This window comes from Pavona decussata, unplaced genomic scaffold (genome assembly GCF_977016875.1).
Source record: "Pavona decussata unplaced genomic scaffold, jaPavDecu1.1 SCAFFOLD_78, whole genome shotgun sequence".
Lineage (NCBI taxonomy): Eukaryota > Metazoa > Cnidaria > Anthozoa > Scleractinia > Agariciidae > Pavona > Pavona decussata.
Window position 1 is genome coordinate 2,239,481 of NW_028145496.1, and position 14,467 is coordinate 2,253,947.

Here is a 14,467-nt window from a genome sequence, read left to right on the forward strand (position 1 = left end):
ACCACGTGAAATGACGTCCAATTTCAAGGTTTTGTGGGGAACGTGAGCACACGACAGTGAACAGTTATATACCTGATATGTAGACAGTTGCGTTTCCGATCTATGGAACCTTTGCGAATTCCAGACAGTACCTACAGCAAGGAAGCTTAAAACTTCTTAATAACCACACAGGCCAATAATGAGCATTTAATAAGCAGCTCCAGAAGAACACAACTTTAAAGTAAGCTTCGTCAAAACTAGAGTTCCCATGGTGCCAAACTGAGCCAAGGTCGGCTAGATCCCAAACACACTTACCCTAGGAACCATTATTTTAAGTATTCATTCAAAATAATTAGCCGACACATCGCAAAATTTGTTGAAGACGTTCGCGGGCTAACTTACACCCTGAACAACTTGAAATCACAAGACCGGCGTGACGGATACAAACTTTCAAACACACAGTTTTCAATACCATTACTAATATTCAACCTCAAAACATTAGACCGCCCTACCACCCGATCTTTGTTAACGTCGGTAGTGTTTAATCTGCCCTGTTTTATAAATTATCGAAAATTTTATGAAGCTTGGGAACAAACAAACAGTACATGAGAAGATACTGTAACATCTAGTAAATGTGGTATAGAAAAATGCTGAAAATTATTCTATGCAAGAATATTTACGGGATGAATGGACGCACCATATAGATTAAAGCAAATCGGTCTCTTTCATCGGTTGAATCCACATATTTTCTTGTATAAATAAAGAAATAAATAAATTCTGAAGTAAAACGCATTATACTAATTAAAAGGCCTAAAATACACTGGAAAACTGTCTTAAGAAAACAAATACATGTAATATCTAGAGAAAATGGATCTTTAGCCCGTTTTTGACTTGACAGTTTTAAAAGCGGATAATTTTCCGTGTTGGTTTTTTGGCTGGAAAGACCCTTTCGAAATGAACGGATGAAATTTTAATTAGCGCCCATAAACACATCAATTTCGCAAACCCCAAGTTTTTGCATTTTATTGAAATCTGTTGTTGTACAGCACATCATTTTGGTAGAGGCATACATTCTACGTATTTCTACCGGCCGCTGAGATTTAAAAACATTGCCGCACCATCACCTGCTTCTATCATTCAAGGAATGGTGGTCGATGTTGTTTACACATTACGCGTCTTAAACGCGTCACTTAACGCAAATGATATTTATGGGCTTTCCTCTTTACAGATTTAGCCTATCAACAACTCTACGCTGCCCGAGAGCTTGCTTTTGCTAGAGTTAACAAGCATTTACACCAAACACTAATAGTCTATAAAATTAGTTACCTTAATAGAACCAGTTGACTGAGGAAGTGGAAAAAGTTACAATGCCGCCTTCTTCTCAAAAGGTGTTGTCTGTATTCAAATGTACTCAAAAGGTGTTGTCTGTATTCAATTGTATTCAAAAGGCGTTGTTTCTATTTAATTGATATTAATTTAAATTGTCTTAAGGCGGCATCCTTCATTTTCCCTTCATATTCATATCCGTATACATACTGTATCTTGGGACCTCTTTTGCATGTCAGGGTCAGGTTTGGTTTGAATCTTGTAATCTAACAAGGCAGTAAACCACCAAGTAACTGGTTCTGGAATGGCATTATCTTTTACAAATTAAACGGTTGGCGTGATCATAGGCGGTCCGCCCTTCTTCAGTGTTTAAATTGTAACTATTGTTTTTAAATATTTTTTAACTATTTTTAAATTTCGTTACTATGAGATCTTCCTCTTTCCCGAAAAGTATGTTTCTTGTGACGAAGCCTTTATGTAAAGCTGCAACGCATGTACTATACATCACTTCGATTTTCACTGCTGAGAGCTCCAGAACAGCGATTGACCAGGCGTGAGATTGATAGCACACGATTGCTGGCTTGAAAGGTAGGGTTTGTATCAGGAAATCATAAGTGTTACTGAAAACTAAGAGAAAAACTACAAAACAACATAAACAAACCCACAAGTTACATATATTACACTAGAGAAAATGAAGCAATACGAGAGATCCTTGTACAAAAACACCCATGTATTCTACACGCAAGCCGACAGGAGAAACGTGAACGTGAACGTGAAGCGCACATGAAGGATGAAAGGAAGTTTCTTTTCACGTATTTAGATTCTAATTCTTACATCATTACTGTTTTTGTTTTTCTAAGACATGGGTTGTCGAAAGTGTGTGATCGTTATTGCCTTTCTGGCGCTGTTTACCTTAATGGAACAAGCAAAGCCTGTCGCCGCTGGAAAAAAAGTGAAGATGCTGATAACGAAGGTGAAAGAACTAGAGGAGAGACTGGCTGCCATTGAGAAGTGTAAACGTAAGAATGTTTTATTATAATTACCGATCCGTCACCTATTTCAGGTGATCCCATTGGCTTACCTTTCTCTCTGCATGTTAGGTTGTTACCAGAGTGGATTCACCAAAACAAGGCTGGACACCTAATGATGATTACACAACAAATATCTTATTTCAAACACATCGCTAAAAAGCAGTTTTAAAACTCAACGTAGTGTACGCCTCGAACCCGGGTTATTTTCTTTATGTCTCCTAAGCATATCTGCTAGACCAACGAGTGCTAACTTTTAACCTATCTCAGAGTTAACGGTGGCAACGAATAACAGCTAACCGTTCAAATAAGTGCTTAGTCCTAAATAGTGTAGATCAGTGCTAAACCCACAAAGCGGACGTTCCCTGCCTAATTGCAGAATTTGATCTTCGATTGTAGGCAGTCCGGCGTTTTGTTTTGCGGTAGAACACTATCTATTTAAAAGATGTGTGCTAGAAGAATAATCTTTTTGAAAATTTCGGTAGCCTGTTTTCTGAGAACTTCACGTATGACTATAAAAGCCTGCGATGTAAATTTACACTTGAAACAACAACCGCTCCGCAAACAGCTAAACTATAAGTTAAAGGGGAAGTTAAAATCACGGGATTTTTTACTTCTTTTGTTTAAAATGGTGAAATAAGACCTTCATTTCGCTACAAAATAATTTTAGAACAACGAAAGAAAAGAAATAAACTCAATTCTTGAAAAAAAAAACAACTCGTAATCTGTTCTAGCGCATTTTGGAAACAAAAATGCGAGAACTTGAAAACGTTAGCCTAACATTTTTCAAGTGTCATTCCATTCTACGTACTCCGTCTCTGGCCAGAAGCACTAATCGACAGTTTTGATTGCACTGGGGGGGAAATGTATCAACAAAACTAGACTGAACCATTTTTTTCTGTTGACAGACAAAAAGTTTTTGGGTTTTGAATGACATCGAATTCGCGTGATACTTCCTCTTCAAGCCGGGGAAATTCAGACTTTATCGAAAAAAAGGTTTCATTGGTTAGGGATTGATTAAACAGAACTGACAGCATTGATTTTGATTTTAGCAGGACTGCAACATATGTTGATAGTGAAATTAAAATTTATGTGTCATAGAATAAATATGCTCCATATTTTTCGAAGAATTCAAATCGATGCCACTCTCTTATAAACACCACCGATGGCAGAGCAAATGTCCAAGTTGCTAACTTCTAGCGGTTTAAATTGTTGAAAAGTTTCGCTCACCGACGCGCCAACAGTCAGAAAACACACCGAAGCGAATCCAGCACTCGATTCACGTAACTTTTATTCAAAAGCAGAGAGAGAAAGATTGAACAATACGCATTGGCTTATAAAACGTGGCAGTTCTGGAATCACAACCTGCCAAAAGCTGGTTTAACCAGTAATTTCCCGCCTTAAGAACATCACAGTACCCTCAAAATAGCATCTGGAAACTTCTGGAAATCTTGTATTAAAATACAATGTAGTTTCTAAACAGTCTCTAAACAATCTCTAAATCCACGGAGGACATTTTGCTAAGAGTGTACATGTATTTCCAACATAAATTTATCCGTAATTTTCTGTATCTTTTAAGATATAAGTTCTATTCAATTTTTTGTATCCTGCCACTCGGCTTTTGTTCTAAAAACTGGTATTTACTAACCTCCCTGCAGAACGCTCTGTTATCTTTTAAAAATGTTTAGGTGGCTAACTCAAAATAAGAAGCGGAAATGTAATCAACGATTCATTGTAAATTTCGTTAAACTGGAAAACTATTTCTTTTCGTTTTCGAGGAAGCCAATATGTCGTTAAAAATAAAAACGAAAGGTCAGCTGGGATCTCCATTACACCATGTCCTAAAGCTTTCTGCAACTTAAATTTTAAGCTGAAGCAAGCCAACAGATTAATCTGCATTAGCTTCCACAAGTATGCCTAAACTGAAGAAAACGAAAACGATTTGGGAAGACGTATTTTGCTTAAATGCTCTCGTTGGGTGCCTCTGATGTAATGAGTTTTTCAACAAAGACTTTGTCATTTAAGCTCCTCATTAAATTTTGGCAATGTTTCTGATGGGATTAAAATATTAAGCTTTCTTCGATGACTCTGTTTTATCTACAGCTTGTGAAGAACCCACTGCGCCACCAGAATTAAAAATCCGGGGTTTTCTCTTCCCAAACCAGAAGACGACCGACTATATTGACGGTGGCTTGCTCACCAGGACCCTCAACGCCATGACCGCATGCTTGTGGTTGAAAACCTCTGGCACGAACAGCGCGGGCTACATCAGTTATGCAACCACCCGAGATCACAACGCGTTTGTTCTTTTCGATTATTATGGAAAAACCTTGCGCATCATTGCGGGATCATTCAAGTCAGGGTAATGGTCGTTTTTATCGTTGTGTAGGTGTCTCCGTTCATAAAACAAACGATCGATTATCACGTTGGCATAAACAGTGTCAAGAGAAAATCAGTAGACAAAGAGGGAGACCCCAGTATAGCCCTTGGGATATGTGAATTTCACTTAAGCTATTTTTAGACGTCGTGAAAGCTGAAGTCCGTTTCTCGAGACGTCTGCAAACGTATCTAGACTCCTGAAAATGCCACTTACGATAGCCATACTGAATATTCAACAGGCGCCATTAAACAATGCGACGATGGCACGCTCTCATGACTTCCTGTGACGTCACACTGACCGTTTGCGGACGTCTTGGGAAACCGTCTTCCGTTTAGACGATGTTTGAAAACTAAGTTAAGTAAAATTCAGATATCCCAGCCAACCCTACTAGTTGCCCTCTCTGCCCCCTTGTTTCCTCTTGACAGAGTAAATCGATTTGGTATAATATGAACATGACGGAAAAAAGGAAAGGCCGAGTTGTTGATATTTAACTGGGTTGCACCCAAGCTTTTTTGCAAGAACAAACTCGCAGAAGACTTTCCATACAATGTCGATTTGATCACCTCCGAGTTACGTCACATTTGGACACCATACAAAGTGTTCACATTTTAGAACCGAGTGGTACAGCAACACTTCGCTGCGAATACCTTAAATTTTGTGGGCAAAAAAATCCTGAAGTATAAGGTTGCGTTCGATTGGCCGTATTCCAGAATAAGAATAAGCGGGCTAGCTGCATATATTTCTCTTTCTATGTAACCTTGGGAAGACATCTCTGCAAGCTTTCGCTGATTCAGGATAATTTAAGAGCCATTTTGTACTTCATTAACTCCCAAAACCTCTCATGTGGGATCTTTTGTCATCACTATATGTATTCCTATTCCTGAAAAAGGTTAAACGAACGCGTACCCTTAACAAATATATTTCATTCTGCTGTGTGTCTGTAATTACAGAAGACGTCAAAACGCTCGAACGCTTACATAACAAAATTAATGAAATGTGTAACATACAAGTCTATTTGATGTTAACATCTGAAAAATATTACTTCAGCAAAGTCCTTGTACTTAATGCAATAATTGTTCCTGGTCACATAAAGGCATGCAAGTGACTAGGTAAATGAAAACGAATTCACTGCAAAACATATTCGTTCAAAGCTCGTGGGCGCCGAGGAATTCTTCTAGACCTTCTCAGCGGGGATGGATCTTCCTCAGCACTGGGAACAGGAACCTCTGGGGTGGTTCTCCACTTCGCCATTAGCCCTTGGTCAAAGGGAGGTGGTGTACCGATACTCTATACCCAATTCGCTCAGATAATCCTCTATCTCATTAGACACCAAAATAGAACCATCATCAGTCCGCAGAGTCTTAGGTATTTCAAGCCTTGCAAACTGAGCGTCGAGTCGCTAAACAATGACCTTGCTGGTTGTGGCTCTGATAACACCAACTTCAATCAACCTGCTGTAATAATCCACTAAAACCAATAGACTGTCTCAAGATGGGAGAGGTCCCAGAAAATCCAGAGCTTATTCTTGCCAAGGCTGTTGAGGCATACTGGTAGGTTTTAATGGCGGAGGTGGAACATTCTTTGTGACAAGCTGGCATCTGTAACACTCTGCACACCGCGTTTCCGCTTCACGTGCCATGCCCGGCCACCACACCTTTGTACGGAGCCTCTCCTATATTTTGATGACCCCCTGGTGTCCTTCGTGTGCTAGATTGACCACTCTCTTTCGACGGGATTAAGGCATAACAATGCTTGTACCTCAAAATGACCTGACCAATGAAGGTTAACTCGCTGCGCACTGGTATATATTGCTTTGTGACACTGTCCCACTTTCCATCAATGAGACACTTCCTGGTGGCCTGTGGCTCAGAATCTTGAGCTGAGGCTTGTTCAACTTCCTTAATCCTTAAGGCTACTGGTGTAGCATGAGATGCAACCATGCGGACATACTCGTCGTTGTCCTGGGAGCGGAAGGGATCTTCAATCTTTGTCAATCGGGACAAGGCATCCACACTCGGCTGCACAATATCCCCTTCCACAAAGTTAGCTTGTCGTCCACGAAGGTTTTGCCTGCGATCATGATGCTGCTACTGTTTGTGCTGCTTGTTTGGTTTTGAAGGCTTGAATCCACTTTTTTCTTTCTTGCAACAACGAGCAAAATGCCCAAATCTGACACACTTTACAGATTTTCTGTCATGAACTGGACATATCCTGTCACGACCAAAATGGCCCTCATTACCAACGTTGTAGCACGTTTTATTTTTTTCTCGATTTGTTCAGACCGCATTGGTGCCCACACTCGTTTCTCGATTTGAATTTACCATCTGAGAGGTTTGCTCAGATGCAGACTCCCTCAGCCTAACCTTTTTCATTGCATTCTTTAGAGTAATATTTTTCACTTCGAGCAATTTCTTCTTCCATTCGATATCAGGTAATTTCACGATCAACTGATCCAGTTGGTCCAGGATCTACCAAAATTGCCAAAACCAATGCGTGGTTATACTATTAAACGTGGAATGGTACGTTCTAAATTGAAGTTACTCGACAGCGGGGCGTGTTCTTTTGGGACTATTCCGGAATAGGAATATTCGGAATAGACGGTATTTGTGTCCTTTTGGGAGCTATTCCATCTTTGGAATGAACGGAATATCATTCAGTTTATTCTGATCCCGATAGCAGAATGAACAGAATGGAAGGAATGCGGTTTACTCGGAATAGACAGAATACCGTTCTTTCGGGAAATTTTTGGCGGGAGATCCTACGCGGCCGCTCGCGCAAGTCAAGTGCGGAGATATGCCGTTATCCCGTATCCAGATGTTAGGACCGTTTCCCTAGCCCGAAAAAATGCACCCATAGTTTCACAGGAATAGGAAATAAGTGGTTTGCATTGCCGCCATGTTGGTGTACAAAACGAAAGGAAAAATTTGTTCACATATTTTGCATAAAAACGGAAGTTAACTCCCAAAGCAGGAAAATCTCTTTGCTCCTGTACACCAACATGGCCTCCATGACGTCACATGCAAGTCATCAATACAATGGAAACTACTCTCTTTTCCTGGCGATTTCTTGTCAATCAACATTGTATTATTTTTATTGTATCTACAGGTCTACAGGTGTGACAATAACTGATGGCAAGTGGCATCATGTTTGTGTGTCATGGGGTGGAGGTGCTGTCAGATTGTATGTAGATGGTGCACAGAGATGGGCTCGTCAAGCCAGCGGTATGTTGGAGATAAAAACCAATAATCAAGAATAAAAATAATATATTTAGTAATTATAATAACCTAAACTTCTTCACGGACCGCAGAAGGTTAAGTAAAATTGGAAATAAACAGTTGCTATATTTAAAATGGTACTAATGAATATTGCCACCGTTTATTTCCAATTTCTATTTATCTCTTTGCAGCTCCTGAAGAAGGTTAGTTTTGTCTAACCGAAATACAAGGCAATAACATTATTTTAGCTGTCCGATCAGCCTCGTATTTGGTTTTACGTTTATTCAACATCGCTAATCCAGATCTACACAAAGTACGGCTACACTTTACCGCTGTTTGTACAAATGTTCCTTGCATTATTCAAGAGTGATAATACTGATGATGATAATGATGACGATAATGATGATGATGATGATGATGATGATGATGATGATGCTGATTGGAGACATCATAAATCATGGAATGAATTATCCAATTTCAAAAAAATAGATATGTAAAATAACTCAACCAGTGGGAGGTTTTGATTTGAACTCGGTGCTGCCATGAAACAACCGAGCAAGTGGTCAGAGAGGGTTTGTTGCCCCAACCATTGACCTCGCTTCCTAAATGCAATAACATTTACGAAATCTCGTTTCTTTATTAGCATCACAATCGAAATCGTCAACAACGTTTCAGTCTCCATCATCATCATCATAGCAAAGTTTTTATAGATGTAGTTGTTGTTGTTGTTGTTAAATTTTATCCTTCGTTTACTTCTCAAATCCCTTTGTTTTTTACCCATTGTTACCATAGCGGAACAGAATCCAAACGTAGCGAGCCCCGCGTCGGTATAATGAAATCTTTGTTCCCTCGAACACAATCCGCGAACACAAACTTATAATCTACCCAAAAAAAAGAAATGAAATCTCATCACACGAACGAAGGACGGCAGTTTCTCGTTACACCATTTATCACTATCATTATTTATTAAATGTTTTATTTATTGCTAAATGGCTTTGCCTCCCTAAGTTCGCCTACTTAATTTTGGTGAAAATATTTTCCTTTTGCTTCAGGGATTTCACTGAAAGCAGGTGCAAAGCTAATATTTGGACAGGATCAAGACTCTTACGGAGGAGGATTCACTCAAGAACAAAGTTTTATCGGCCAAATGACGGGCATCAACTTCTGGGATCGGGTGTTAAGTGCCGCAGAGATATCCAAGTTAGCTGAGTCATGCGAGGGGGATTTCAAAGGAAATCTTTTTAACATGGCCTCTTTGGGAAACAGCTCGCTCAGGGGAGCGGTGCAGTCAGTCGATTTAACGTGTGAACCGTCTGATTGACTTCCCCAGTGCTTATCCTAATGAGGCAATTTTTAGTTGGTTTAGGAATCGGTAAACCTCGTCTGTCTTTGCCATCGGTCTCTGGTTACCCTTTATTGTTAAAGTCTGTTGGTTCATCAGGTAAATGTGGACGTTAAAAAGGTTTAGTGTCGTCAAAACATGTAAAATGTAAAACATGTTGAAATGTTGTAAAACGGGAACTTAAAGGCCCACCTTCACTTAAGAGTCATTACGGTCGCTTGGTTTTGTTTTGAAATGCTGTATTGTCCAAACGCGTGATCTTATTGGCTGTACCAACTCAAGCGGTTCATGCGGGTGTCCTCTACGACTCGTGCTGGAGGGAAAGAATATTCGTGATCGCTTATTGCTTTCTCACTCGTTTCCTGCTCAAATAAAATGGGGGGGGGGGGGGGTGGAGGGTGGTTTCGTATATGAAAACTGTTCCTCGGCGCGCAATACATCTTAGGTTAATGTGGGCCTTTAATATATGCGATGCGAAAATTTGTAGTTTGAGGGAATATCTAGGATATGCATCTACCGTATTGTTATCAACGGGAATAAAATGAGAATTTGCTGGAATGGAGTCTCTTTTATGTGATTTTAATTATGTTAACAACTTTTGAATGCCATGGAATAAATGTGATAGTATATTTTTTTTAAGCCTGGTGAATGAATGAGAATGTTGTATTATTCAAAGTGACACAGGGACATTGAATGTGAATAAGGAAGAAACGAAGACTCGGAAAAAAATCCGAGTCCCAGATGGGATTTGAACCCACGACCCTCCGTGATCTAGTCGGATGCTCTGACCATAATATGGTTATATGGTCTTAATGTGACAGCGTGATGCTGTTAATGAGTTCATATGAGTCAATACGTGACTGTGTAGCTCTGCATGTTAGGTTAATTGTTACTAGAGTGGATACCTCAAAACGAGGTTGGACACCTAATTATGATTACGCAACAGAAATCTTATTTGATACCTAACAGTCAGGTAAAGTAGTTTTAAAACTCAAAATAGTACACGCCTCGAGCCCAGGTTATTTTCTTCATGTCTCCTAAACATATCTACTAGACCAACAAGTGCAAACTTTTAGCCTATTTCAGAGTTAACCGTGGCAACGAATAACAGTCAACCGTCTAAATAAGTGCTTAGTCCTTAATAGCGGGAGTGTAGATCAGTGCCAAGGCGGACGTTCCCTGCCAAAATGCAGAATTTGATCTTCGATTGTAGGCAGTCCGGCGTTTTGTGTTGCGGTAGAACACTATCTATTTAAAGGATGTGTGCTAGAAGAATAAAAAAGCCTGCGATGTAAATTACACTAAAAAAATTGTGCCATCAACAACCGCTCCGCAAACCGCTAAACCATAATTTAAAGGGAAAGTTAAAGTCACGGGAGTTTTTGACTTTTTTTGTTTAAAATGGTGAAATAATACCTTCATTTAATAATAACTAGAAATAGGTGACTCGCAAAACCTCGCGAAGCTGGGGCTGGGTGGAAAGCCCTCTTTACTTGTAACTTGTATTGTAGCATCAAATGAGTAGGGTAAAAGCTTTCTGAACATAGCAACTATTTTGGTGAGCATGGTGTTTTCGTAGTTCCACAGGCTAGTTTGCGGTTGAAAATCTGTTTCTGAGGCAACGAAATGTACAACTGGCGTGCAACTTGTACAAATTTTGGTCGAACTATCCAGCATTAGTATAAATCTATTAGCGTTTTATCACGAATGCTGTTTTCTAATTGGCTACCCTACTCCTTGTTTATTCTGTTGTAGATAGAGTAGAGGTGATGAACCTAACAGTGCACGCGTGGCGTGACTAATTTATATTATTAATCAATTAAAACGTGATCCTGTCTTGCTGTTACGCTTTGAACGACTGGTAGATTTATACTTAAACAATTAGATTATTCACCCTCGATTTCTATATGCGAGATAGTTGATTTAGACTTCGCCTTCAACAACTATCACGCGATAGAAATTTTGAGTTCATAATCAAATTGTTAAATAGAAGTAGTGCGAACGGCGTTCAAGTTGAGACAGAGAATAAATAAATGAATGCTCATGTTCTCCACAAAACCTTAAATTTCTTTGCCGAGTACGACTTCACGTGTGCCAAACCTAACTTGAACGAGAAGTCAACGTTACAAACCAATAGGATTTAACAAGAAAACTGAAAAAGCCCCGCACGTGCGTTATAAATTTTGGGACATTTCTTTGCCATACCAAAGTTTATAACGCATTTTACAAAAATACTTATTCGTACCCGGGACTTTAGAAAAACGGGTGCCAGGTCCGTTATTATAAGTAGTAGTGTAAAAGTCACGGCGATCACATCAGGGCACCGAAAACAACGACGTTGGAAAGTGTTTGTAAAATCTAATTTCCTGGAACTGATATCTGATATTTAAATATTTAATCCAAATGAGCACTGTTGAAATTCTCAATAATCTGAAATATAACATGAATGTGCTGTGAAATACTTTTAAAAAAATTGTTAACGTGTGGTTGCGCATGTACCTTCGCGGGGAATCGGACGCGCGCGCGAAGGGAAGGGAGCATGGAGGTAAGGAAAAGCTACTCGCGCTCGCTCTCGAGAGTCCTTACCTTCTACTTTTGGTACTTGTGCCTCGCAGGCTACTGATTATACGAAACTGCCGAGATTTAACACCCAGAGGCTCAAGGAAAGATAGACTGTGAAGATGAAAATATTTTGCGGAAAGATAGACTGTGAAGATGAAAATATTTTGCGGAAAGATAGACTGTGAAGATGAAAATATTTTGCATGAAAAGAACGTATACTGTACAATAATTAAAAATGGGTATCGTCTATTTTTGCTTTCAGATTCCGTGCACGCCGCCATGAAGGAAATTTTTTACCTCATAGGGTTTCTGTGGTTGCAAGTCTATCGTTGCCCTGGAAACAGAAGTCTTTCGGATGCAGTGACGTTTATTTGACAAAATGAAATCCAACATCCTGGCACTTGACATTCAAATGTCCCTACAGTCCGTCACAGTTATCAAATTTGATAAGCGGGACCAAAAAAAAAAAAAATTCAGTTAGCCAATTACTCCTCTCCTCCAGGACATTGCCTAAATCTCCCCTCCCCCCCCCCCGTCCATGCACCGACAAAATATACGCCCCATTTTCCCCCCAATCACTCCCACCGTGGGGCTACTAGAGGCATTATTTCCTGTGGTAAAGCCAGTGAAGGCGTGGCTAAATAAAAAATATAGGACGCGCGAGGGAGGGAGACACGCGAGGGGAAAAGGAGCGCCAACCCAAAAGGCCCACCAAATTGGTTTTCAGACCCCTGTCACCCCCTATTATTAAGCATCAAATTGCACTCGACGCCCGTGAAACGCAAGTCTTTTGTCAATCAAATGCGCTGTACCGGCAACAATCGATGTTTTTGCTTATTCTGGATGTTCTAACCTTTACACAGATAGTTTAATCCTTTCCATAGCTTATTTATTCGTGGATAAATAAAATTTTGAAAGGTTTGATTTGGAGCCGCAAAGTTCTTTCCTGGCGATTGGTATAATTAAATATGCGATTGTAAACTGGCTAGCGCCCTTAGGCCATTCAACATGTTGAACGGCAAAATTAAAAACTGGGGCTCTCAACCGCTCATTTCGGTGGATATCTGTTCGGAATGCCTTAATTGTCTCAGAGATTAGGATTAAGTTGTAAAGGAAAGCCAAAGTTCTCTTCGGCTAAAAATTGGCAGCTCAAAATATCGTGACACTGGAAAACTAATACCTTTCGTTTTCAAAGGGGCAAAAGCTCAACTTTCTGCGATTTAAATTTCCAGCTAAGACTTTCTGCAGACCAATCTTTACTAGTTAGCTTACAAAAATATGCCTTTAAGGGGGGAAAAACGATGTAGGAGCACGGAAGACAACAGTTTAAAGTATTTTGCTTAAATGTTCCCATTGGCTGCTCCTGAGTAAGGCAATTTTTCATAACACCAACAAGTCTAGCCATCTTTGAACATTTGTTGAGCAACAAACATTGAACGTTGTTGAACTACCGTGTAGCATGAAAATTTTGCGGGTTCTAATTTTTGCGGATTTTGCGGATTGACCTCGATCCGCAAAAATTAGTTCCCGCAGAAAAAAAAACCCGCAAAATAAAACGCCGCAAAAATTTACTCCCTTCAGTCAAATTAAAAACTCCGCTTTTAATACACTTGTGCCACTGGGGCGTTATAAATTGGACTTAAACATACCGATACGGCAGTCTGTTAAGCAAACAAAACAATTTGTAAAGAACGGGAAATGTCAAAAAAAGTGAAAGAGCAATTCGGTTCATCAGATCGGTGCGAATGGGTCATCTGAAGGAACACCATTTGCTAGTGCGTCAGTGATGCCACATTTTTTCCATCCGTTGTCGATGATCGCGGGATTTTTCTGCATGTACTGATAAAAATCGATCAACCAACGCGAGGAAAGCTCACGCATAACTGGAATGCCCATCTCAATTACAATGTCACTGGTGTTTTGCCCAGCGTTTATTTTCTTCTCAACTTCTCCAGCATACCATCCTTAAAATTTCTCTCTCATAAAATGTTTACACGGACGATTGACTGATACATCAAGGGGTTGGTTAAACACCGTGGTATTTGCTGGCACAATGACTTCTACGATGTTGTGCTTCTCTAGCAGGGCTCGCACATCATTGTTATTCTGCCCCTTAAAGGTGTCCCACACTATTATGGCCTTCTGTGAATCTGGAAGTTTCATTTCTTTCTTTACTTTCCCGGTGTACGGTATGATGATTTTAGTTAGCAGCTCCTTGGTTGTGTCAGTGTTTGACCAGTGCTTAGGATTATGAGTGACGTGGAAACCTACCGGGAAATCCATTTTCGGATGACATCTCTCTGTTTTTCCCCCGTAAATCAGTTGCATGGGGAGGAATTTCCCATTCATTGTTACTGAGAACACCGCAGTGAACATTTTCTTGTCGTCGCCCCCAATAACGGAAACACAATCTGCCCCCTTTTCGCTCATTGTGTACTCTGAGACAGGAACCATCTTTACTGGAGTTTGGTCAATGTTAACAATCAACTGCTGGGGGACCATTGCTGACTGCTGGACTGTATAGATATTTTGGGTGGTAGTCTCGTTGAAGTTGATCCTTGACTTCACCGATCGTCTTTGGCTTTGTAGAGGTGGTCTTTTTCCTGCGCAGAAAATTCATTCTTTTAAACATAGA

General features: G+C 40.0%; 2 protein-coding genes across 4 annotated transcripts in view; one reads left to right on the forward strand and one right to left on the reverse strand.

Annotated features, from left to right (window-relative positions):
* Nucleotides 1-949: 949 nt before the first annotated feature.
* The window catches only part of LOC146476315 (adenosine receptor A2b-like), a 90,900-nt gene continuing 77,382 nt past the window's right edge, over nucleotides 950-14,467 (reverse strand). For 2 of the 3 annotated variants that reach the window (XM_085114897.1, XM_085114896.1), the window contains one exon: nucleotides 950-1,305. The gene's annotated coding sequence lies outside the window, so the exon portion shown is untranslated. The remainder of the gene's footprint in view (nucleotides 1,306-14,467) is intronic. The other variant, XM_085114898.1, reaches the window with a different exon arrangement.
* On the forward strand, nucleotides 1,738-9,841 carry LOC146476316 (C-reactive protein-like). Its single transcript, XM_085114899.1, has 5 exons — nucleotides 1,738-1,893; nucleotides 2,166-2,324; nucleotides 4,437-4,695; nucleotides 7,819-7,934; nucleotides 8,981-9,841. Exons 2-5 carry the CDS (start codon nucleotides 2,168-2,170, stop codon nucleotides 9,247-9,249), a joined length of 801 nt encoding a protein of 266 aa, XP_084971025.1. The 5' UTR covers nucleotides 1,738-1,893; nucleotides 2,166-2,167; the 3' UTR covers nucleotides 9,250-9,841.